The 24,760-nt window shown below is 64.8% G+C and overlaps 2 protein-coding genes across 6 annotated transcripts; one reads left to right on the forward strand and one right to left on the reverse strand.

The window, feature by feature from the left end:
- Window positions 1–12,529: 12,529 nt before the first annotated feature.
- Window positions 12,530–21,312, reverse strand: NDUFS6 (NADH:ubiquinone oxidoreductase subunit S6). 5 transcript variants are annotated; one of them, XM_045999607.1, is made up of 4 exons: window positions 20,987–21,312; window positions 20,389–20,442; window positions 13,498–13,539; window positions 12,530–12,653 (listed from the first exon to the last, which is right to left on the reverse strand). In XM_045999607.1, the coding sequence occupies exons 1-4, from the start codon at window positions 21,161–21,163 to the stop codon at window positions 12,588–12,590; spliced, it is 339 nt and encodes a 112-aa protein (XP_045855563.1). In that variant the 5' UTR covers window positions 21,164–21,312; the 3' UTR covers window positions 12,530–12,587. The 5 variants fall into 5 exon arrangements, 4 of the variants coding, with proteins under 4 accessions (XP_045855563.1, XP_045855560.1, XP_045855562.1 ...); XM_045999604.1 differs by having other exon boundaries at window positions 13,417–13,539; window positions 20,987–21,299; XR_006817710.1 differs by lacking the exons at window positions 12,530–12,653; window positions 13,498–13,539 and adding exons at window positions 17,111–19,678; window positions 19,898–20,119.
- A 747-nt stretch (window positions 21,313–22,059) lies between these two features.
- MRPL36 (mitochondrial ribosomal protein L36) lies at window positions 22,060–22,712 on the forward strand. Its single transcript, XM_045999608.1, has one exon. It carries the CDS (start codon window positions 22,280–22,282, stop codon window positions 22,631–22,633), a length of 354 nt encoding a protein of 117 aa, XP_045855564.1. The 5' UTR covers window positions 22,060–22,279; the 3' UTR covers window positions 22,634–22,712.
- The last annotated feature ends 2,048 nt before the right edge of the window (window positions 22,713–24,760 follow it).

A 24,760-nucleotide genomic window follows, 5' to 3' on the forward strand; every position in this document is an offset into this window, starting at 1 on the left:
CTCTTGCCCTCAGGAGGGAGGCCAGGGCAGGCCTCTGAGTCCGCAGGCTGAGCCTTCCAGCAAGAACCAGCGCGTCTGCACACACACACATCGGTGCGGGCCACAGGGACGCAGCTGATGGTGGGGTCACCCTCTGATCCCAAACTGAGGTCTTAGCTCCCCGGGCAGCTCAGGAAAGACGACGGACAGCAACAGCACCCAGCGGAGGCCAGGCTGCAGGCAGAGCTCGCTTCTACGCACAGGGCAGGCGGTGGCTCTGACTCGGGACCACGCCGGAGAAGAGGACTCATGGCCAGGGCACGCGACGTCCCTGCACGCGGGATGATGTCCTTCGGGCACCGAGGGGAAGGACGACCTGCCGTCTTGCAGGCGTGACGGCAGATCCTGAGACATGTCGTCGGTACCGAAGTCCCAGGAGACCAGCCGCAGCCACAGAAGGTCCAGGAGAAACGGCCACGTCGGAAGGAGCTGCTGAAACGGCCCAGGACGGGCTTTGGCAGCAGGAGCGGCCAGCAGCAGAGGAGGTGGGAGCAGCCGACCCCGCGGACCCACAGGGCTGTCCAGAGACCCGGTCTGCCGCACAGGGACGAGGAGCAAGACGGGGAGGCCCGGTGAGGTCGGAAGACGCTACGTGCCACCAGAAGGCACACCCAGTCAGAAGGGCCACAGGCCATCAGATAACAATAACGTCCTTTCCCGCCCAGGCCCAGCAGCGGGAGGAGACTGTTCACAAACGCAGCCACGGGGACGACTGGCCAGGCTGAGTCCGGCCCAGAGCGCAGGTGTATCCAGCCCGCCATCATGGGAAGACGACCCCCGTGGGGACGCTGCCCTCTATACGGCCACCCCGCTGGGTGAGGGGCCCGGCCACGGGGCCCCCTGCTCACTGGGGCTAGTTTGGCCCCCAACATACCCAGGAGTCCAGACTGGTGAGCAATGGGGCTGGAGACACCCACCGCCCCCTCCGGAGGTGTCCGCCAGCCCCCACAGCCCCGGCGCCCCCCACACTGACTCCTTGTCTTGTCAGCAGCCCCAGAGGCTGTGTGTAGTGGGGGGGTCTCAGCCAGGACCTCGTCAGGCTGGAGGGCGGACAGGTCAGCTCACGGGGCTGACGCACGCACTCACCTCCTGGCCACCACCACCGCTTTCCCACGACCTTCCCTGCGGGGACAGAAACCGGGAACTCGGGAGACAGTGGCACCAGCTTCTGCCTGGCCTGGTTCTCTGCGCTCCAGGCTGTGCGTCCGGAGTCCGAGTCCCAGGGAGAGCCTGTGCGCCCGCCTGTCCGCACGCCCGGAGGCTACGATACCACCTGGACCAAAGCCACCACCGTCCCATCATCCTTCACTCCCAGTCGGGCACGGAACTCCGTCACCGCAGGCCGCACACGGTCACCAAAGCACTGGAAGGCCCAGAAGGCGAGAAGGGGCCGATGTCGGGCAGGGCAGGGGTGCTGAGCTCCGCGGGGGAGGTCTGAGCTGCAGGGGCACATGGGACACCTATGGGTGGTCTTCCCGGGGCCCAGGGCCAAGGCCAGAGCAGGACACCATGCTCCCTGGTGGGCGTGCAAGGGCCTCGCAGAGGGGCCTCGCAACAGACCACACAAACTGTGCCCCTGAGGACACGGGGCGCACCTCTGCCGGCTGCCGCACCCGGGACACTCCCAGGAGCGCAAGGAACCGTGCTGGGCTCTGGGCCACAGCCGTCCGGAGAGGGAGCGCCCCACACGCCAGCCCTGCATGCCAGCCCCGTGCGGCGGGACCAGACCACGGTTTCCCATCGACGGACCCACAGCCTCGCGGCTGCGCTGAATGGGCCAGCACATGCCCACTGAGGACCGCCCAGTCCTCCAAACGAGCCCCAGAGCCAGCAGTCGGAGGCACGGCCGCGTGCCACGCTCGCCCCGCCTCCCTCTCCATGGCCTCCTCTGGGCAGCCTATGCTCCTGATGCCTAACTGATGTCCCCAACCCCTCCTTGACACACAGAGCGTGATGATTAAATCACTGCCCACAGACCCCTGACTCCGCTCGCTCATCGCTGGCAACTCCTGGTGCCCCGTCTGGTCATCTCAACTCAGCGGTCCCCATGTCCAGATCCGGCGTGGTCCTCGCTGCCCACAGACATGGTGCACGGACGTACTGTGTCCTGTCCCTCCCACCTTATCCATGCGGCCGGCCACTGCGCTCTGGGCTTCCAGACGCACCTCGGTGCCCACAGCTCCCCTAAGAGGAGGTCCGAACGGCCCGCATGCGACAGACGAGCGCGGGGGGCAGCCCCCAGCTGGTCACTAGCGAGCCAGGCCCGGAGTCCTCTCCAACCGCAAGAGCCGCGTCTCCTCCAGGGCCGGGCTGGATGGGTGGACATCCACAGGCTGTGGGCACTCAGGTCAAAGAGCCACGAGCCACGTGTGCCTTGAGGGCTCCTGGACCAGGAAATGCCGGGCTGCCCTTCCTGGTGTTGGGGTCCACCGCAGCCGTGAGCAGAGCCACAGAGAACGCACCAGGCGTGAGCTCGCTGCCCTCGCCATGTCTGCGTGATGCCGGGCATCTCTGTGAGGCTGGAAACCAGCTCTCTCCGGTGTAGTCTCTAAATTAGGAGAATGCCAGAAGCCCCCCAAGATAAAGGTCAAGCCAGAAAAACGTAATTATTACGAAGCAAGAAGAGTTTACCGGACCTGAGACATCCCAGAGCGGGCAGCTGGCTGGTCCAGCGTTTGTCCGTGTTGGGCCCGTGGCATCATGTCCCCTGCCTCATGTCCCCAGGCCCGCTGTGCCACGGGACGGTCCCCAGAGCAGACCATGTGCATACACAGAAGTCCCTGGTCCATAGTTTATACCACTCAGTGCATTTCAGAGCGACTGACTAAAAGGTAGTCAGGTCGGACTCCATCACCTTAAATTATAAATATCCCTGCATCGGGTACATCAGTGCCGTGATGCTGACGCCGGCCAGGCGGGAGGGTCCGGTCTGCAGTCACCCTGACCGCCAGGCTCACCCGCCTCGCCCGCCCAGCAGGACGGTCCACCCTCGCTCCAGCGGCTCCTGCCCGTCACCCCCGGGGCTAGGGGGCCGCGCCCAGCTGCACACCCGCCCCATCACAGCCGCAGAGCCCGCCGCTGGGCAGAGAAGGCGGCCTGCCGACCTGCCCACAAGGTCACCGGCCGGCGCATCGGGAGGTCCCGGCAGATGGCCTCCTGGCCGGGTGCCCCACTGAAGGGCACTCAGGGCTCGAAGGACAGCGGCCTTCAGGCGTTCCGTCCACCCAGCCAGGACTCCACAGGGCGGGTCTCCCAAACGTCCGTCCCCTTTCTTGGGGCAGGCGAGGGCCACAGCATCACTCCCACGAGGTCCTGACCTCCCGTCTGTGGGCTCAGGCAGGTGCGGCTCAAAGGGTCACCCGCCAGGTCCTGCCGCCACGGCTGTGTGCCGCTGCCTCTGCTGGCGGCCGGGCGGGGGCTGGCGGTGCCAGGCTCCGTGTCCCCGCACGCTCCTCAGGGCCCCCGGCCCCCTGTGGCCGCCCCGCGAGGCCTCCCCTGCACCTGCCCTTCAGGGGAAGCCCCGGCTTGCAGTGCTCTCTGCTGACAGGATCGCGCCCCTGCTGGTGCACGGCGAGGGCCTCGGAGCCCTCAAGCGGGTGAGCCTCCACCCCTGGCCGCCATCCGAGAGCCTCCTGACCTCAGCGAAGCTCTTCTCCACTCACTGGCCAAGGACGGTGCTCTGCCCCAGGGCCGCAGGCTTCCCCCTTGCAGGGGGGCCCCGCCGTGCGGAGGAGCCGGGGACAGAGCACGTGGCCCCCCTCAGGGCAGGGGCTCTCCGAGGCTTGGAGGTTCTCTCTGTCCGCTCTAGAAACTGCCGACCACGAACGTTTCCAGGTACATTCTCAGGGATCACCGTGGAAGGCAGCTCTCGCTGCTAGACGTCCCAGGGACGGGAGGCAGGATGGCTGGACAGGGATCCAGATAAAAACCTGAAATTCATTTCTCCACGTTAAAAAAATCTCTTCAGAGTCCTAGAAAACACAGTTGTCTCTGGATTTCCTTGTTTCTGGGACCCCAGACGGAGAGGAGGTGAGGAAGGGCTCCCGTCGGGGACAGGGCCAGGCCGCCGCTTCCGGCCCCCACTGCCACGCTCCGCCGGAGTCAGCAGGGGAGGACCCCGAGACCCGAGCCGGCTCTGTCCCTCTGCCCCCCCTGGCGCCCACCTGCTAGGCTCATGTCAGCAATTCCTGAGAGAGGGGACCTCTGCTGACCCCCAACATCCAGTCACTTGGCGTCCTCCCTTTCCCTCGTCCCCGTCCTTCCCCATCTCTCTGGCCCTGAAACACGTCTGGTGGCCTCAGAGCCCTCCCCTGGAGGCGTCCCCCCACCCCCGTGTGCACCTGGCGGAGCAGGGCCGCAACTCCTACACAGGCGAGCTGGGCGAGGCACCCCCTCGGGCCCGGCCATGGCCCCCCAGCTCTCCGGAGCCCGCTCCGCCTTAGCGAGGGGTGCTCGGCCTCCACATCCCGCTGCCGGGCCTTACAGACGTCAGCGCTTGAACTCTTACAGAGAACAAGGGGCAGCAAACCCCAGAAAAGTCAGGGTGCGCTGACCCCCAAGTAAGGATCCAGGCCGAGGCTGTTGTCCCGCTGGCCTCCAGCCGTGGTCGTCCTGGGTCTGCTGGGGTGCAGAGTGTCCCGGGTCCCCACCCCCTCCCACAGCTGCTGTGAGCCGGACCCACGCTGGTGGGACACCGCGGACCGGCCCGCCCCGGAAAACACCTTCGTCCCCACAAGCACCTTCTGCTAAGTGCGGCCATTTCCCACCACATGAAACACGTCTCGGACGGCAGCTTTGCCCCGAGTCAGAAGGCGGCAGCCACAAGTGGACGCTGCCTTCTCTCCTGGTGGGGGTCTTTGGGTCCGTCTGAAAGCCACCAGCCTCTGTGTCCAGACAGGTAGCGGACAACGGTGGGGGCGTGCTGGCCGGGGGACACGCTCTGCGTGCCGTCGGCCTCTCCCTCCCTCCGCGTCCAGGAGCGTGACTGATTTCTTGGAGGAAACGTAAATCAGGCGGGACAGAGACTTACCTCGCGAGAGAACCCGGAGTACAAGACGGCGCTTGCTGGTGATCAGCTCCGTGAGGGTCTCCCGGCCTCCGGCCAGAGCCCGAGGACACACGCACGATCACACGCGATCACTGCCGTCTGGCCGCGGCAAAGCCAGGGAGGACGTGACCCCACGGTTTCCGCCTCCTCTTAGCAAAGTCATCCTCTTCATCTCCAAACCGCTGCTTCGCCTTGTGGCTGGGGAGTCGGTGCCTATCCTTTGGGCCACTTCTCTCCGAGAGCACCCCCCGGACAGGAGCCGGCTTCATCACCAGCAGCTCCGCAGTCGGGCCAGACCCGGATTCCCGCCCCAGGAGGCTCCGAGGCTATGGGCGCCAGACGTGGGGCACAGGGGGCGGCGAGGGCAAAGGCCGTCTGGGCTCTGAGCCGTGGCGGAGCAGGTACACGTGGTCCGCACCATCTAGGAACCTGGTCCAACAAGCCGCGGCCTCCCCGGGAGACCGTGGCCCCTGGGCCCCAGTAGCCGGGACAGCCATACAGGGGTGAGCAGGCGGGCGTGGAAGCTCCCAGAGGGCAGCACGGCCGTGGTTAAGGAGGTGAACGCAGCCTCGCTCAGGAACCTGTGAAAGCAGGTGGCAGCCGCAGGGACCCAAGGCTGGGCTCCTGTGCAGCCGCCGGCGAGCCCCTCTTGCCGGCACCGGCTCGGCCCCGCTCGGAGTCCCTCGCGGCCACGGGCAGCAGAGCCAGAGGAGGACCTGCCGCTGCTGAACTGACTGCGGGGCAGCTGCCTCGTCCACCAGCACCAACCATCTCTGCTCTCCTCGGCAGCGTCAGCTGCTGGGGGACCCAGGCCTTCACCCCAGGAGACTGAGGGCTCAATGGCCTTGCCGTCACCTTACTGGAGACCCCAGCTGGGCACGGAATGGCCTGGATGGCCAGGGGGCTCTCAGCTATGGCCAGCTGGGTCCTCGTGCTCAGCAGGCCAGCCCCGCCAGGCCTGCTGGGTGGGGATCCAAGCGAGGCCAAGGCTACAGGGACGAGAAGCTCGCATTCCCAGCGCATCCCTGAGTCTGACAACGGGGGCCACTCCTCCTTCCCATCCTGTGCCCCAGGCCCATTGGCTAGTACACAGGGACACTGGTCTGGGGGACCACGCAGGTACCTGCCAAAGGCGAGGCAGAGGCTGGGAAAGCAGAGACAGTCGCCACCCCTGAGTGGGGTCACTCCCAGGTAGGGTGACCCCGAGGCCCTGGCTGGTCCCTTTGCAGGAGGGACCCATGGCAGCATCCAGCGTTGGTCTTGGAGCCAGTAAGACGCACCTCCGTCAGGCTGGTGGGAGGAAACCCACGAGTGGCCTTCCTCCCGCTCCATGGTCCCTGGGCCTGGCAGCCCCTATGTGTGAGCACCAGGAGCCCAGGCCGAGCCTGGGCAGGATTCATACGCGGGTGCTCTCGGGTGGGGCAGCAGGGCCAGGCCACACACGGGCAGCTCCGACAAACACGCCCGCACACGGACCTCACTGGCAGACCATCCCAGCAGCCCCACCAGCCGAGCCGCCGGCCAAAATCCAGGCCTCGCCGGTCCCCAAACCACGTGTCCTTTGTCCGCAGATGGCCATGGTCCTCTGCTCCCCGGAAGGTGGAGCCCACGTGCATGCCCAGCACCTCCTGCTAAGTGCCCCGGGGAACGCAGGCGCCACACGCACCGCAGGGGACTCGGGAGGGACACTGGGCCGGAGGATCCCCGTACAGGCTGCTGTGGGGCAGTGTTCCCGGTGTCGATCCCAGCCTGCAGAGCACAGCGGTCACTGAGAAGGGGGAGCCACCCCGAGAGCCCCTCACCGCCCGTGGAGATGACGCTCGCCGCGGACAGAGCTCCGATGGGCTGTGCCCCCACCAGGGCTCTGCCGGGCCAGTCCAGCAGCTGGGCCGCGTTTCCTGCAGACCAGTCCCACCAGTCGGCCGCGCGGCCCTGTCCCTGCCCCAAGGGGCGCCTCACGCTCCAGCCTCCAGAGTTCACGGGGCTCCCTTCAACAGCGGGTGGACGTGGGCCTCACCCTGCTCTTTTCTGCAGAGAGGGGCTGTCTGACGTTTGTCCCCTCGTGGGCTTGCTGAGACCTGACTCTCTTCGGTCTGTCTTCAGCTGGAGGCCGTGGGGGCCATGGGGGCCGTGCTTCCCGAGGGACATGGGCTCTCCTACAGGCAGGGCCTCGGCGAGAGCCGTGATGGTCCCGGTGATGGCAGTCCCGGCTGCGGCAGGCAGCTTCTCTTGGTGACCACGCCGCGGGGACACAGCCGTAGGCGGAGCTTACCGACTTGCTTCTGGAAAACCAGCCACGGTGACACGTGGCCTCTGCATAAGCCCAGTGCGTGTAACGTTTGCTTTTCCTTCCAGGGACCCCAGGGAGGAAAGCGAGCGTCGGCAGCCAAGCGTGGGGAGCAGCTCCCCCGAGGCTGTGGAGGGTCGGGACAGGCCGCGGGAAGGGGGCCCTGCAGCTGCGCCTGGGGTGGCCGTCCTCCGCTCCCGCACCTGCAGGACAGGCCGCCAGGCGCACCGCGGCGCCTTCACTGTTCTGAGTTCATCTACCCTCAGACGAAGCCTCGGGCGGGGGTCTCAAGTGCTCCTCTGTGCGTCCGGTCCGGCCGATGAAGTCTGTATCCGGAAGTTCCCACTGTAATAGCTGTTTGTTTGCTTCACCTGGTTTCAGAAATTGCCGTTTCCATTTTCATGCCTCAAGATTAACTGGGACACGGAAACATGGCGCTTTTACCTTCTGATGCAAATTCCTCGGGCTTGTGTGTTTCATCAGAAAACTTTCTCGTAGAGAGGGGAACCCCCACTTCATTTGTGGCTCCCTGTGGGGACAAGCCATCCCTCTGCACACACACCGAGCTGAGCCCTTGCCAGGTGGCCGGTGTGAGGCCGGTCCCCACGCCTGCAGGTGTGTCCCTGCACACCTGACCCTGCTCCACGGCTGCCGTCGGATGCCAGGCGGGCAAAGTCTAGTGAGCAGGGGCGTGCCCCCACAGAAGTGACCCCAGAACCCTCATCCACCCAGAACGGAAGAATGGGCCTCATTTAGAAAGCCAGTCTTCGCAGACATCATGGTGGAGACGAGGCCACAGTGCAGCGGGGGGACCCCACCAGTGACTGGTGAACTTACAGGAAGGCCACACGAGGACAGACACTCAGGGACAGGAGGGCCGGCGAGCACTGAGGCAGAGATAGTGATGGTCTGCAAACCCAGGACCCCAGGCTTGCCCTCCAGGAGGCCTGCTTGTGTCTTCCAAGGGAGGGCGCTGGGGGCCTTGGGAACGCCCCGACCTCAGACTTCCAGCCCGAGAGCCTGCGGTGCCATGTTCCAAGCCCCGGTCTGGGGTGGCTCATTCAGGCAGCGCTGGAAACCGCACCTTTCGTCTCCGGACCCCCAGGTGTCTGCGGCTGCTCTAAGTCCCCAACCTCACTGTGGGAGGGGACAGATGCCAGCCTGTCCACCCGAAACCCAGAAGGCTGCCGCACATGCACACACTAGGTTCAAACTCACAAGCCCGTTCCTGGTGTGCCCGACCCAGGGGGCCCCTGACATCACCCAGAACCCCACCTCCCTGCCCGATGCTCCTGGTGGATGATATCAGTTGGGCCCCATGAGACCCCATGCCCCACGTGTGACATCACCCAACTCCACACCTCCAGGCTTCCGGCCATCAGGACCCAACCCCTCCACAATGTCACCCAAACTCCATGTGGATGACATCAGGCAGGCCCCAGAATCTCTGCGCGATGACATTGTCCAACCTCTAGCCCGTGTCCTGCCTGATGACGCCGCCCGCCCGGCCTCCACTCCAGGCTTCATCTTTGGGGCAGGGCTCACCGGTAGCAGAGTCACAGGTGTCGGGGTCTATGGGGTCTGCCAGGCGACCTGAAGGCTAGTGCGACTTGGGGGCACCCTGTGTGAACCCCGCACTCCAGCTTCTGCAGCCTGACAGGAAGTGACCTCTTTGGCTACGAGATTCCCAAACCACTAGGCTCACAGAACACTCTCTTGTCAGAAAACTCTGCATGCAAACAGGAGGGTTGTGGTTTATTACATGACATAAAATCTGAGGACAGAGAGGATGGTGGGGGTCACCCAAACCACATTCCCAAATGGCCAGGGTTTCAGTGAGCCATGGGCTGCGACACACGGGCGTCTTGCAGAATCCAGCCAGAGGCTCCTGACCAGGCCACGCCCTTGCGCCGATGGCGGTCAGCACAGCCATGGTCTGCACGCGGCGGTCAGCTGGACCACAGTCACCAGGCGGCGGTCAGCTCGGCCACGGTCAGCATGTGGTCAGCTCGGCCACGGTCAGCTTGGCCACATCTGCACAGTCCCTTCTAACGGCTTCAGCTAGCACACTGAAACTCCTAGGCCCTAGTTCGGGATAATTCGCCCAACAGCCGTGAGAGGACACGCACACAGCATCTTTTCTACTGCCAGTGGATTCCTTGGGGTAATTTCCCGACAAGGCCCCGTGAGCACATCTCCGTGCAGAACTCCGCTCCCCTTGGGCACACGTGGCCCTGCCGCTGGGTCCGGACACCAGCCAGCACGAGCGATCTGCCCGTGTGCTTCGTTCTCAGCGTCTGCCTGTGCCTCTTCCCGTCTCCCCTGCATGATGGAATCGCTTCTCTGTTGACCTGTATTTGAGTTTCTTTACCATATGAGCCGCTGATAATTTCCCCAGTCTTCACTATTTTAAAGAAAACTCAACTTGCAATGTATTACAGAGAAAAGAGAATTAAAAAATTAATTCTTTCAAGGGAAGAAAAAGAAAGAACCAATCACGAGTTGGGACAAGGAGCAGAGCAAGACGACCGTTCACACCCAAGCATCTTACCTCTCATAAAAACGGACTTACATCTCCAGTTAGAACACAAAGAATTGGAAACGGGTTGGCAAAAATGCAGCCACGCTGTGTTTTCAGGAGACGCGCTAAAAACACAAGGACACATTCATGCTGAAGACGAGCACTGAAACTCAGAACGCGCAAATGCCAGCCTCAAGCAGAAGTTGCTGTGGCCAAATGAAGAAAAGCCAAACCGACTAAAGACAAAATGTCTTACTAGAGACAAACATATCCGCTTCGTAATCAGAAGAGCATTTCCAGTCTGAGGAGCCCGACAGCAGAGCCCCAGACGCTTGTCTTTAAAACAGGAAACAAGAAAGGAGAGAAAACGTGGTGGAGGAACAGCCCAGCCCACATCTGGGGGCCCCCCGGCTCCCCCCGGCCATGCCGCACCCGCCCGGGCGCTCCGTGTAGCGGCCGTCCAGCAAGTCCCCAGCAACGGATTTCAAAGGCCGGAATCGCTCACGGCACATCCTCAGACTAGGGTACGGAGGACCAGGAGCAGGACACTCCCATCCACTTGGCCACTGGTAAGTACACGCTTACATTTAAAACTGGACGGTAATGAAATCAGGGGTGTGCGTGTGGCTGGAGACAAGGGGTCTGGCTACAGCAGAGGACAGTGACCCTCGTGGCACTCAGTGCTCGTGAGAAGAGGACTGCTGAGAAGTAACCCGTAAAGCCTCCAACTCGAGGAGTGGGGGCAGCAGGGCGGCAAGGACACAGGATCGAAGACAACGGACAGAAGCCAGACCAAAACCAGCGACAGCCGAGCAGACGATACACCGAAGAGTACTAAGTGGCTGAGAAACCTCTGAAGAGATGCAGCCCGGAAAAGACCGGCAAAGACCGGAACAGGCCCACATAACCCCTGGGGGGGCAGGGGGAGGCCACGGCAGATCACGAAGTCACTCTCGGCAGCTCTACGCCAGGACCGAGACGAGGCAAACAGCCGGACACCGAGAAAAAGAGTCCATGGCACCAAACCCGGCTCAAGGAGAAATGTGAATGCGCCAGAAGCTCCCAGGAAATCAAACCTTCCCGCCACAGCACCAGGCCCGCAACCCTCCTGAGCCCTCACTCAGTCACCGCAACCCTGTCCCTCCTCTTCCAGAGAGCAGAGCCCGGGGGCTCCCCAGCTCCAGGGGAGTGCAGCGCTAACTCCCAAGCCAAGACTGGGGGCAGAGGAAAGGAAATGCTTACAGACCCTCACCCACACCTACACGCAGAGGCGGCCCCAAACCACACGAGGCCCCACAGGAAAAGGGTTCCAGGAGCGTGTGGGGCCTCTCCTGGCAAAGGAACGGTTTCCGCCTAGAAAACCAGAGTAATTCACCATGGCCCATGTTTAATGGGAAGAGCATCACATTCCAACAGATGGAGAAAGCGTCTGCTGAACTCCACGTCCACGCAAGGCTCAACTCGCAGCCAGCTGGACAGACGACCCACTGCGCCCGGCAGCTCGGCCGGGGGGCGCCTCCCGCGGGTGTCCGGGCTGCCAGCCGCCCTCCAACCCCGAAGTCCCGGCACGTGCCAGTCAGGCCCGCTCCCTTGCAGGGTGCGGCTCAGACGGGGCCCCACAGCCACTGGACACCGAGGCCACGTGACGCCCCTCCTGTGTTCATCCGGCTCCCACTCCACCCTGACGAGACCACCGGCCCCTTCCAGCTCCCCGCCACCCGTCGTGACCCCCCGGGGTCTCTTGGCCCCCTCCCCCGATGTGGGTCTTGAGCACTTCTGCCAGAGGAGCCTCGCGAGGACCCACCGCGCACCCCCAGGCGTGTCCAGCTGTGGACGGGCGCGTACCACCGGCAGGCCCCGCCCACCGCCATGGCCCCACAGGGGTCCACGGAGCGTCCCCCTCAGGACAGGAGCCTGTTCGAGGCTCGTGACGCTCCTGACGGTCTCCGGCTCCCAGGACGGAGCAGCCTCCCGCCCTCCTGCTAACGCCTCCGCCGGCTGATCTGTCCTATCGTCTGGAAGCTCAGATCGTCTTCTCCTCTCCAGACCCCACCACTCGGAGCTCACACGTTTCAGTCGGAACATCCGTAGCCGCGTGTCCTCGCCAGCCCTACGGGGAGGCAGGCGTGCCCCACGCTGTGCAGGCTTCCCTTCTGCCTCCTTCGCCCCTTGCTCACCTCGCACTGCCCAGCGCTGCCTCCTCCTGGACCCCACGGACCATGTGTCCGGACTTGTGGGAACGCTCCCCAGCCGTCCCCTTCCCTCCCAAGTCCCAGCTCCGCTCCCCACTCCGCAGACTGGCAGATGCCTCGGGCTTTAAGATCTCACGCATCCGGCGCGACAGGAGGACAGAGGGAGTGTGGCTGTAGGTGAGCGGCGGGGACAGTGGGGGGCGGGGAAGCACGGTCTCCAGGTCCGAGTGCGGAGGCACGCCAGGAGCCTTCACCTGACAAACCTCCGCCCTGTCCGCGGAACCAGAGCGGTCCTCCTCCACCCCGCCCTGAGCCACCCAGCCCGGCCCCGCCGTGACGACGGCCGCGGAGCCGCAGGATGCGCCCCGGAGGACGACCCCGCTGCGGTCTGCGCTTTGGAGGACACGCCGCTTCCCGGAAAGAAACACGCAGGTGGCTCGCCGTCTGGGGTCCCAACACCGTTTATTCGGCCCAGCAGAGGCGCCGTGCGCACGGCCCGCGCTAGTGATGGTGCTGTCGGAACTGCAGTCCACAGTAGCCGCACGTCCCCGTCTTCGTTTCCTTGTCCTGCAAGACGCAGAAGAAAGAGTTCACGTCGCCACGCTCTGCTCCCGTCTAAACGCGTCCCACGTCAGACCGGACAGCGTGCACCGAACCTGAGCTCGGGTATCAACTAGACACGGCTTAAGCCCTCTGAGGTGGCGAGGGGACAGAGGACCGTCACAGCGTCGGGGCCCAGGTCTGACTCTGCTCCACCGCGACTCGCTGGCAGCCACGTGCAGGGGCCTGAACCCTAGCTCCGGCCCCGGAACACAGGGTCATCTCCAAGGACCGCCCTGAGGCCTGGCATGTCTTCCGGCCTCAGCTCAGCGCCCGTCTTCTCTCCCACCCCGGGCCCCGAATTCATGGACCGGAGCAGGTGGGGTGCTACGCAGAGGCCCACCAATCTCCAGGCCACGGTCCAGTGCAGGCATGCTCAGGCCACAAGCAGACGGGGTGCCGGGGTGCTGCTGACGTCCCTCCCTTGCGTCCACGCCGTGGCAGACCTGAGCCTCAGCCCCCGCTCACCCCTCTGCTCTAACGTCCCGGTCCTCCCCCTCCAAGGCCCTGTGGGGGCACAACCTCCAAAGTGAGGTTCCGGGAAGACCAAGACCAGGTATGGCAGGAAAGAGGACGACTGTGCTGGCAACACTAAGCGCGTCCCCATGGAACGGGTGCCTGTCACGTGGCCCCTACCACGTGGTTGGAGGAAAGGTGAGAGCCAGCGCCGAAAGGGCCGCGCGGGGCGGGACAGCAGGGACTAGACCCACAAGCACAGATGACACGGTACCAGGTTTATGTACACTTTCGGGTGGCCAAGAGCCCCCCCGCCGCCGTCGCACGCGATCACACGATTTCCAACTTCACTCACGGGCTGCTCAGCGATCAGATCAATGGCAAAGTTTTCGTTCACCTGGAACAAGACGGAAAGAAAAACTCATGTAGCCAAGTCCAAAAGCGGGATAATTTCACGGAATTTAAGCGTATGCAGAGGACAGCCCCACACTCAGGTCCTGCCCGCAGACACGTTCTGTACGTTCTCGTGTGTTCGCATCCGTGACAGCTGCCGGTCTTCGACACGCACATAACGTGCGCACGTCCCTTCCCATCCGGATACAACTTCAAACTCACAGAAACGGGGCAGGAACCAGACTACAAACACTTGCTCTGGTCATACCCGAGGCGCGGACCAGAGCCCTCGCGCTGCTCCCCTGGCATCAACACCAGCTCAGCTCCCGGCCCCGCGTCTCGCTCCAGCCGAGACGCTCAGAAAGGCACCCAGGGCTGGCTGTCCCCGCCAGCAGAGGCCCCTCCGCAGCCACGGGGCAAGGAAGCTCTGGCAGGCTCCCACGGCCACACCCAAAGGGCAGCCGGTTTGGGGAAACACCGCATGGAACAACACGGGACACTGGAGAGATGACGGGGCTGCAACGGCAGGGACAGAAACCCAACAAACGTGCTGAAACCTGGGATTTCGCCAATTTGAAGACTGAAGAGACACCTCGCCGTGAGGGACGGATGTCACTGTAAGAGCTGGGACGCGGGGAAAGCCCTACTCCCGCTTCCTCCAGGCGAACCCAGTGTCTTCATGCAAGTGCTCGAGCTGCGGGGAAGACAGCGTCACCCTAGCCCCGTCCGGAGTCACCGGTCACCGCCCTGGAACCCCCGCACGGCCCCCGCGCAGTGACCTTGCAAGGAGACCACGAGTCTGACCTGACACAGCCGCCACAGCCAACCCCGGTTCCACACCCCGAGAACAGAGGCACCGAACCCCACGACGTGCCGCAGCCAGGAGACCCAGCCGTGGGGGACGCCGCAGGAGAGAGACCCGGGTCCTCGGACAGGCAACTTCCAAGCAGGTAAAGGGAGTGTCTGTGTGTGTCTGGGCGGGGAGGGGCGACACCTAAAAGTTACAAGACACGTAGACACGTCAGCAAGTGCACTGCCTGGGGCTTCTCCGTGTCCTCCGTCACATGACTTTTTTTACTATGACACAATCAAGACCCTTTACCCGCGATTAGCTATTTAACTCAGAGGTCTCCGTAGTCTGCAGTCCCGTCAGCGCCTCGTGGGTCCGCACACACCGGGGACTCGGTTCACCGGGACCCAGTCAGCGAGCAGGCACGGGGCGGCGGCGCTGGCCGGAGCGGGCTGTGGACCATCAGCACAGAGAGCAGCGCGGCCGCCTCGGGAAGTCTCCTGGCTGGTAACGGCTGCATCAGACTGGGCTCCGGACGAGGGACCATGACGCTATCCCCCCACGTCTGTTTTGTTAAGCAGAGATTCGCACACCTGGCTGGGCAAGTAACGTGTCTCACAAGGAGCGACTGTGGCCAAGGGGACCCAGGCCAGGAGACCTACCCGCTCCGACCTGACCCGCCCTGAGCCAGGCACGCACAGCCTCCCTGGCCATCGCCCCAAGACAAAGCTCCCAAGGCCGGGAAGGTAAAGCACCCGAGTGTGTGTGTGGGGGGGGTGGGTGTGGAGGAAAAGGTCCCCAACGTGCCCCACAGCCCTGTTATGGAGCTGACTCCCATGTCTCACCCCACGGGGCCAGCCCATGCCCCAGGCTGCATTTTCCCACCCGGGAGAGCCGTGCGAAAGCAGGAGGGACGCCCAGAGGCACGTCCCCCCTTGAACAGCGTGTGCTCCCCAAAGCCGTCCGCGGCAACCCATCACGCCCCCACCACACCCGGCCGTCGGCAGGGCTTGCTGTCCCACGCTCGGGCTCCCAGGCAGCAGCTGGCTTGTGGCTCCTCTAGACCCGGCGTCATCCACAACCCGCCCACGGCGGAAAACAACGGCAAGACCAGGTCTGGGACATCACGTCTGAGCACAGCGCACGAAGGGGGACGGATGCTGTCAGGGGCAGACCACACTTCCTGGCAGACACACCCCGCGGCCCCCACGGGGAGTGACACTGCGCACAGACAGGACAGGAAGCGGAGGCTACACACAGGGCAAGCCGGGGCTTGTCCGCCAGCCACGCAGTGAGTACCAACGTCGGTACGGTGGGTGGGCAGAGCCGCTGTGCCGGTCGGTCCTGGCCACCGGGGCCCAGCCGGGTGCCCGCCCCGCGTCCCCAGAGCCCCACCGACAGGGAGATGCCCCACTTTAGCGAAGACAGGGAAACGAGGATCAGTGTTTACAAATAAAGGGGGGCTGGGACCTCTGAACTTCAACGAAACCTGGAAATAAGCTAGAAAGGCACAATCGGCCTCCGTGAACAATTTCCCTAAAGCCAGCAGAGTCCGTCCAGAGGACACGCCATCCAGCAGGGCCCAGCCCCTCACTCTTGCACGGAACAGACGGCCTTGCCTGCCATTGACTCAGATGATGTCCCAAACCCACAGAATGTGGACGTTCTGGAAAAATTTACTTATTGCTACAGACTCTGACATTGTGAAGTTTCGTTTCTACAAACTCAGCAGGAGGTTACGGGGACGTGGGGCTCCATCAGAGCCAAGGGGCCGCACACAGCGCCTGGTGGGGAGGCCGTGCCATCCTACAGGAGGCTCCTGGGAGCACGGTGGCCCCACACGCCACCTCGCCGCTCCGCTCACATGCACACCTGATGGCAGGCTGCGGAGGCCGGGAGGTCCCGCTCCTCTCTGCTGCACACAGAGCCGTGCACCACACACACGAAGCCTGTGCTGTAACACAGGACGGCGTCTACCTAAGTGACAACCGTGTCACGAAGGCCACACTAACAAACCCCCGGGCCCCAGCCTGGCCGTCAGACAGACCACCATCTCCCGCGGATGGGCAGCTGACGCAGGACTGCCCCTGTCGCTCAGCCCCAGGGTGACCCTGACCTTCCGTGACTGTCTCGTTCCCGGGATCCGGTTCAACCACAGGCGCACGCAGAGTCCCGGGGCCAACACGCACCCAGCAGCCGACCCCAGGTGACAACTCAAGGCTTGGTCTCGCTGCCCCGACGGAGGCGAGGCCCAGAGGAGCATCCGCGGGCCTTCCGAGGCCATGAACGCAGAGGAACACCACAGCGCCCCGGGCTCCTGCCTCAGCCGTCGGTCAGCACTGTGGGTTTCAGGCAGACGGTGTCACACGCCCTCAACTGTCCAACGGCCGTGTGATTGTCCTTTATGTGTCACTAACGTAACGAGTGTGACATTACCTTTTCGTTTACCTCCTGACGGCCAACTGACTGGGCACAAAGATACACGGGCTAAATTCATCTGGCGGCAGGCTGTTAATTCTGTCCAGCCCGTGTTCCGGGGAGTGACGGTTCCTGTGGACAATCTACTCCTTACACCAAACTGAGCTCGCAGCCGTGAAAAGCACCACGTAAAACGCGGGACCACACGAGACCGTCTTACAACTGCACAAGGAGGAACAGCCCCGTTGAGGAACCCCCATGCTGAACGCTGCCAACCCGGCTCGGGGAAACATGCCGATCGGAGTAAGAGTCCAGCCGATATCGGACTACCGGCACCTAAACACCGACACGGACACACACACGTATATAATGTTTAAATCATTCATCCAAATTAATTTTTAACACAAATTGGGAGAAAATGCTCAAAAACACCTCCTAGGCTTTTTGTCCAGCAGTGTCCGCAGGTGCCCTGGGGCCATCCGGCCGGTGCAGAGGCCGAGGACAAGCACGGACGCATGGAGCCGCCCGAGGGTGAGGGGAAGGCACAGACCTCGAGGCTCAGCGCCCGGGCCGCCAGCCTCCGAGCCTCGGGAGCACTGCATGCCGCTGGTTCGTGCAGCCTCCTCAAGCCTCCCGACGTGCGTGCGTGTCCACATGTGCAGACACTCGTGCCCCTTCGCGTCCCCACGGTCCGGATGGCAGCACGTGGCGGTCGTGGTGTCCAACCGCAGTCGGCGGGGATGACAGACGCTCGGGGTCTCACTCCGCTGCCGATCCTGGCGAACACCCAGAAGTTTCCTACAGCGTCTCACGGGGAGCTGGGCCGCCTCAGCGGAGAGGTCACTTCACCAGGCGAGTGGTCCGCTCTGCCAGGGCCCGGGAGAAGCAAGGCCCAACGAGCCAGGGGCTACAAGCCCTCCAGGGACACTCGTCACTCCCGGCCGGCTGCAGCCACACCGCACACACCCTGCCCGCGAGCTCCTCCCTCCAGCACTCACAGCGCCCGCTGTGCGTCCACAACGTCCATACCCTCTGAGGCCTACAGGCGTCACGCCACTCCACCAAACAGCAGGTCGGGTGGACACCGGTGCCGTGGAGACCGCTCCTCAGGTCAGCGGTGGCTGGGACCTTCCAGCTGCTGCTGAGGAACCAAGGTGCCCAGCGGATGAGCCAGAGTCGCAGCCAGACTCACCTGCCCGCCGGGGGCTCAGGAGGCAGTCTGAGATGGGCAGGAAATGACCAGAGCACCCAGGCAGCGAGGGTCCCCGCTGCCCCCACAGCTGGCGAGGGCCACCCCGTCATCACAGCAGAAAGGGGAGGGCACAGGAAGCTGTACTCAACGGTCTCGGCCTCCCAGTGCTCTGGGCTCTCTGCCTCGTTGCGTGTCTTTAATACCCATGAATGACGCCGGCCCCGTCACGGCAACCCAGCAGTGACAGAACAGGGCACGCGCTTGCGGACGGCCTCCCGAGGCGGGGCTTCCCTAGCAGCCCGTCCTCTCGGACCCAGCGCCCTCAGCCCAGTGAGGTCAGCGACGGGGACAGGCAGTGCTCGGGGGCTGCACAGATCCGGACACGGTCAGATGGAGCAGCCTGGAGCCCCACTCACGACCAGACACGGCCTCCGAGCCGCAAGGTGCAGCCAGCACGGCCGCCGTCCCCATTGTCGTCACCGTCACCACCACTCTGCACGCGGCCGCCCGTGCACACGAGCTCTTCCGCTAGAAGACGGGAAACGTGTGCCTCTCGTCGGACGTATGCGACCACAAAGTCGACGAAACGCTTTCTGTAGCTCCAGACGAGCATCTGCTCAGTTCCAGCCCCTGCCTCGCGGAGATGGCCCAGGACCACGGCAGGCCCGGCTTCTGCCCGCTCCTCGAGGAACGGGAGCTGCGGGGCCGGTTCTTCAGCACGTGAGTGTCTCGTCTTAGGAAGACCCCGTCACAGGCCCGCACGGATTCCTTTGCAGACACGCCGCAAACTGCACCAGGCGCCTGTGGCCAGGAGTAGCCAAGAACCACACACAGATAATTTCCGTTTCTCTCTGCAAAGGCCAGCTCAGCCACCCAGCTTTCCACGCTCCGTGTTCGCCAGATTAAGATCTGGTGGGTTTCTTAAAATACAACTAACCAAATTAGAGAACCAGCAAGATCCGTGGTGGTCGGAGGATGGGAGGAAGGATGAACAGGTGGAACGTGAGACATTCTTAGGGCAGGGAAACTGCTCTCCGATACCGTCAAAATGGACACGGGACACGTGTCTGTCACAATCCAGACTACACCACCGGCAGTGAACCCGACCCACACCGCGGGCTCGAGCTCACACACCGACACCATCAAGTGGTCCAAGTATCAGCTGTAGCGACCGCAGCACCCTGACAGAAGGCGCTACTTGCAACAGGCCGCCCGGCAGGAGGTGGGTCCAGGGGAACTCTCTGCACTTCACGTCCCCGTTTCCAGTACACGTAAAACTCTTCTAAAACAGCGTCTTTGGGAAACGCCAACCATCTTAAAATACTACTAAGTGCCGAATGGTCGTCGCAAGCATGAAAGCCAGAGCAGCACTCCTCATTCCCAACACGCGCTCCTGTACAGCGGGAAGGTGTCCCCCGACCACACGTGGTGTCCAGGAGCAACAGGCCACGGACAGGACAGGGCTCCGGACCTGGGTGAGGGGACACCTTCCGCTCTGCCTCCTCTGTTCACACTCTGCTGGCTTTGCAGATTCTGATTCTGTTTGGCTGGTTTTGGTTTTCAGCTGCTCCGGTTGCCTCCTGCTACGGCGATCAGAAACGAGAGGCCAGAGCCCCTAGCAGAGAGGAGTGTGGGACAGACCAGGCTAGCGCATCAGAACTGCGGAGCCGGGCGGGACGCAGGAGCCACCCAAGGCGTCAGGACCCACTGCTCCGCCCGAGGCACTGAGCTCTGTCTCCACCACCGTCCCCGGCAAGGCAGGAAAGGAAGTAGAAAAAGAGAATTTAAGACCAGACCGTGTAACCGAGATCAGGGGGCGGGAACCACAAGTACAAGAAGGCTGACTGCGGGAAGGAGGGGCGCCAGGTGAGTGCGGAGGACAAAAGGACTCAGAAGGGGAAGATGGCCCAAACCAGGGCCCGCGGACTGGGGATCCGGCAGCGCAGGTTCCCGCAGACACACCATCAGCATCGTCTCTCCTGCAGTCACCGTACGGGACCAGTCACAACCACTGAGGGCAGGACGGTCCTCCTGCCGGCTTCAGCTCGGGAGTGTCCGTCCCCGTAAGGTCAAGGTGTCCTCTGTCCGGCAGGAAGGACGACAAGCAACCCGCAACACGGAGACTGAAAGACTAATTTTTAAAAGCTGGGGATGCGACTTCCTCTCATCGGGGGTCTGGGGAGTCTAAGGCAGAGAAGTGAAAGGAAGACAAAAGGCCACGGTGGTCTACACACACCCAGACCGCGCTCACACGGCGTCATCACGCGCTCGGAGGGAAACCCAACGGGACAAGCGCGCGCGGGCACTTGAAGGAAACGCAGACTTCCAGGGCCGCCCGGTCTCGCCCGGTCTCGCCCGGTCTGGGGCTGAGAACCCCGTCCCTCCCCTAACTCTCGGCTCCTGCGGTCCTAACGGGGCACCGAGACGCGCCGCTCTGCCCTCACCCCGCGCACCTCTTTCTGGCGACCCAGGAACCGGACCTTCCTGTAGTCCTCATCGTCATAGACCTGCGGAAAGACCACACGAGACCTTCACTGCCCGATGCCCGCGCCGCGGCGCCCGACAGTCTGCTCTGCGGAAAAGTGTGTTTTCGGAAGGTTCTGGCCGTTTCCCGTCCGGGACAGGAGGGGCCGAGGGCGGCTGCGGGCGGGGGGCACCTCGGCGAGAGACCGAAGGACAGACGAAGCGACTGCGCCGGGGGACGGCGGGGCTGAAGGAGCGGCCCGCCGCGGGCAGGGCAGGGCCCGTTTCCTTCCCAGCCGGCCGGGGCGCAGCAAAGCGGTGACTGGGGCCCGAGTCGCCTCCGGCGTGTCTGCGCTCCGGCGGCGGCGGCCCCGACGCAGCGCGGCACAGACGCCAGCCCGACGGCGGCTCAGGGCCCCCGCGCCCTCAGCGCCCCGCGCGTCAGACCGCGAGACCCACACCGTCCCTGGGCCCGGGACCCCGCGCGCGGCCGCCGCTCCTCCGGGACCCGGGCGCTCGGCCAGCGCGTCCCCCAGCCGCGGGCACCGCGAGCCGAGACGGAGGCGGCCTCCACGCCGCAGCGCTTACCTGGCCGGTGTGCGTGATCTTCTCGCCGGTCGGCGACGTGCGCGCCCCAAAGCACCGGACGCCCCGGGGCAGGCTCAGCGCCGCCGGGCCGCTCCGGCCCAGCAGCCGGCAGAAGGTCACTGCCACCGCCATCTTGAGGGCTGACCCTTGACCCGGCGCACCGACACGCTTACGCATGCGCACCGTGTCGCAGGGCCCCGGCCGCCCGACTTGGCGCGCGTCGAGGCGTCGCGCACGCGCGCTGCGCTCCGGCGGGAGCCTCCGGGCAGGGGCCGCGGCCCGGCCGGGAAAAGGCGGGAAACTGTGCCCGCGGCTTGCGCGCCAGCGGCTGCCGGGAGGTTCCGGCCGGGGTGGGCCGCGGAGGACGGAAGGTGCAGGGGCGCGGCTCACCCTGGCCGGTCACTGACCACGGGGGCCCCGCTGGAGCGAGCGGCTGCAGGGAGCGGCCGGCGAGCTCGATGCCGCCCCGCGGGCCCGTCAGTCCCGGCGGCCCCCGCCCCTCGGCGCTCCCGGGCGGCCTGCGGCTCGCAGCCCCGGCGTCCTCCCCGGGCAGCCGGCGCCCTTAGACACCGGCCGGGGGGGCGGGCGCGGGGCTCCCCGTGGCCGCGGCGGGAGACGGACGCGCCGGGCCCCGCTTCTGCTGGGCCGGGCCGTAGCGGGCGGTGGTCCGAGGGCCGCGGGCGAGGAGCCGCCCCCGGAGCCCGCCGCCTTCCCCGGGATCCCCGAGTGCGCGCCGCGGGTGCTCCTCGGTTTTGCGTGGGCTCCGGGTGCGTCCGTGCCCTACACCGGCCGGCGGGTTGGGGTTTCCCGTGCGCCCCGGGCTTCTGCTTCCGCTCCCCGGGCCGGGCTGCGAGCCCGTCGGGGCCGGGGGCGGGAGGCCGTCCCGGGAGTCGCCGGCGACTCCGCCTCTGCACCCGGCACCGAGGGGAACACCACGTGACCCCGCCGCCATCTTTCTTCCTGGCACACTCCGGGTGGCGGCGTCCGCGCTCCAATGCGCAGGCGCTTCCGAAGCGTGCTGCCAGTGGTCGCGGTCGCGTTCTCAGGTGAGGGGCGCCCGGAGTCGCGAGGGGCGGGGGCGGGGGCCGCTGCGGGGACTCGGGGGTCCCTGGGGGGGCCACAGTCGCACGCCCTCCGCTCCCCGGACGCCGCGGCCGAGAAGGGCCGCCTGGTGTCCCCCGCGGACGGGCATGGCCGGGGAGCGGGGCGGGGGCGCGGGGCTGGGGTCAGAGGCGGCGGGGGGCGGAGGTCCCGCAGCACCGCGTTCTGCTCCCGCTCAGGTCCGGCCGCGCCATGGCGTCCGCGCTGGCGGCGAAGATGCTGGCGGCCGCCCTGGGCCCCCTGCTCCGGCCGCGGCCGCCCCCGGCCGTGCCCCGCGCGCTCTCCACGCTCCTGCCCGGACGCCCTAGCGCGGCGGGGGCCGCGGGGGCGAAGCCCAGGCCGTGGGAGCCCGCGGGGCTGCCCGGCCGCCTGCTGCCCAGCCGCCTGCTGCCCGTCCTGGGGCCGTCCGGCCTGCAGCCGGCCCTGGGGTTCAAGACCAAGGGCGTCCTCAAGGAGCGCTGCCGGCACTGCTACCGGGTGAAGAGGCGCGGCCGCTGGTTCATCTACTGCCGAGCGAACCCCAAGCACAAGCAGAGGCAGATGTAGCCGCCGCGTCTCGGGCACCGCCGCGTCCCCTGGGGGCACCCCCTGCGGACAGACAATAAAACGTAGACTCCGCCTGGTCCGTGTCCAGCCTCGCGTCCTCTTGACTCTGTGCTTCCTGTCGCAGCCCGTCCCGCCCTCGGTCCGCAGGGCTGCAGGTGGGGGTGCGTCGTTTTCATCTGCGGACGCTGCGCTGGGCTGGCGGTCGGAAGACCAGGGAGAGCGGGTCTGCCCCGACCCCCACCCCAGCTCACAGTGCAGCCCGCTTAGAACGAGCCGCATCCCTTGGGCCGGAGGGTCCCACGAGGCCCAGCCCAGCCCGCGCCATGGCACTGCGCGGCCCTGTCTTGAGGACGGGTGGGACAGCCTGGAAAGCAGCTTATAAGGCAAGGCCGACTGGGCTTTCCCTACACAGACGCATTCCAGGTTTCAGCGAAGCGCGTTTGCCGTCGGTGAGGAGACACGAACACGCGTGCGTGCACGGAGCCCTGCAGCTCTGCTGTCCTCTGCAGGCGTGTGGCCTGGAACCAGTGGCGCAGGGGTGCTGCGTCCCTTGTCTCGGGTCTGGTAGCCTCGTCCACGTGGCCTGAGCTCCACGCCGCGGCCTCCGGTGGCCTTCCTGTCCAGGCCGCGGCTGGAGCCGGTTCCACTGGGTGGGACGGTGGTCCAGGGTGGTGAGTGTCGGTGAGCAGCGTGTGCAGAGGCCAGTGAGAGCGTTCCCCAGCCATGCTCTCCCTGGGAGGCGGGTGCAGGCCGAGTCCCGCAGGACCCAGGAGGGTGAGATGCAGGGGTGTGCCAGCAAGGGGCCCTGCAGGCTGGGGCCGAGCTGCATCGTGCTCGTGGAAAGCTAGATGACCCTACAACACACAGGCTGCTCTGAGCCGTGCTCCGGCGCTGCGCCTATAGTCCTGGCCTCGGGGCCCTGACTGTGGTACCCAGGTCCCCAACACAGGGCCCAAGAGGCAGCTCAGAAGGAGAAGGAAGAGAAGGAAATGCCCTTCCCTGCAGCGCTTCATCCTGCGGGAAGGGGGGGTTCTGCTAGTTCTGCAGGAGTGGGGATCTTCTCTCCTCATCGAGTGCTTCAGGGACCCCTGTCCGGGTTTCGGTGCAGCGGGGCCTCGCAGAGACTGACATTTGTCGTGTAACAGGTTTCATTCGAATTAAACTTGCAGATGCTCGCGGGGTGGTCATTGCTGTCTAGATGCCAGCGCACAACTGCGGGATGGGGCTGTGACGCGGGCGGCTTTTCCTGCTCACTGCTGCCGGCCCTCGGGGCAGACTTCTCTGTGCCTGGCTCTCCAGGGCACTGTAGGGTGCCGCATCCTGGGCCCCTCCCCCAGGGCGCCAGGAGCACCCTCATCCTGGGTGTGACAACCAGATCTCCAGATGTGGCCACGGGCTCCCGGGGCATGCTCCCCTACAGGAGCTGGTACTTCCCACCCGCGCACAGGGTTCGTCGAGAACGGAAGCCCTGGGCTGGGGACCCTGTTTCTGTCCTGCTTTGCTCTCAGTCTGCTGCGAGGGCTGGTCCGTAGGAGGCACGGAGCAAATGCATGTGGACTCCCGTGGCAACGACAAGACCAAGCCTTACGAGCACACGGCCTTTCGTCCTCTCCACTTGGCTGCGGCAGCCTTCTGTCCGGCGAAGGCCACAGCTTCGTTCTGAAGAGTTGGCCGACAGGTCCTGTCCATGGGAATGCAGCCCCGTCCTACGTGGGGGAGAAGTTGGATACTGTACTGGTCTGGGTACGCAAACACAGGCCACACACATCTTCCTTCTTTTCAGTGGTTTTTCTCCTCGACAGGTAAATGTGAGGTCTTTACTTGCCCTGTGATTGGCTCAGCAAATATTTGTGGTGTCGTGTACACAGGGAAGTGACCCTCAAGGTATCTGAGGACAGGCAGTAACCAATGTACAGAAGCCGGGGGGGGGGCCAAATCCACGGGAATCTATGATCGTAATTGACGAGCTGGGATTCTAAGAGGGCGTTGATGGGTTGGTTTGTTTTTTGTTTTTTTTTAGATTTTATTTATTTGTTTGACAGGCAGAGATCACAAGCAGGCAGAGAGGCAGGCAGAGGGAGAGAGAGAAGGAAGCAGGCTCCCTGCTGAGCAAAGCCCAATGCGGGG

The sequence above is a fragment of the Meles meles genome, chromosome 3 (assembly GCF_922984935.1).
Source record: "Meles meles chromosome 3, mMelMel3.1 paternal haplotype, whole genome shotgun sequence".
Lineage (NCBI taxonomy): Eukaryota > Metazoa > Chordata > Mammalia > Carnivora > Mustelidae > Meles > Meles meles.

Excerpts from the sequence above, each read along its gene's own strand:
- NDUFS6 (XM_045999604.1), bottom strand. The coding sequence starts at position 21,163 with ATGCGTAAGCGTGTCGGTGCGCCGGGTCAAGGGTCAGCCCTCAAGATG. Across the intron at positions 20,443-20,986 it reads AGATCACGCACACCGGCCAG|GTCTATGACGATGAGGACTA; the intron begins GTAAGCGCTGCG and ends GTCTTTCCGCAG. Across the intron at positions 13,540-20,388 it reads TCCTGGGTCGCCAGAAAGAG|GTGAACGAAAACTTTGCCAT; the intron begins GTGCGCGGGGTG and ends GTCTTGTTCCAG.
- MRPL36 (XM_045999608.1), top strand. The coding sequence starts at position 22,280 with ATGGCGTCCGCGCTGGCGGCGAAGATGCTGGCGGCCGCCCTGGGCCCC.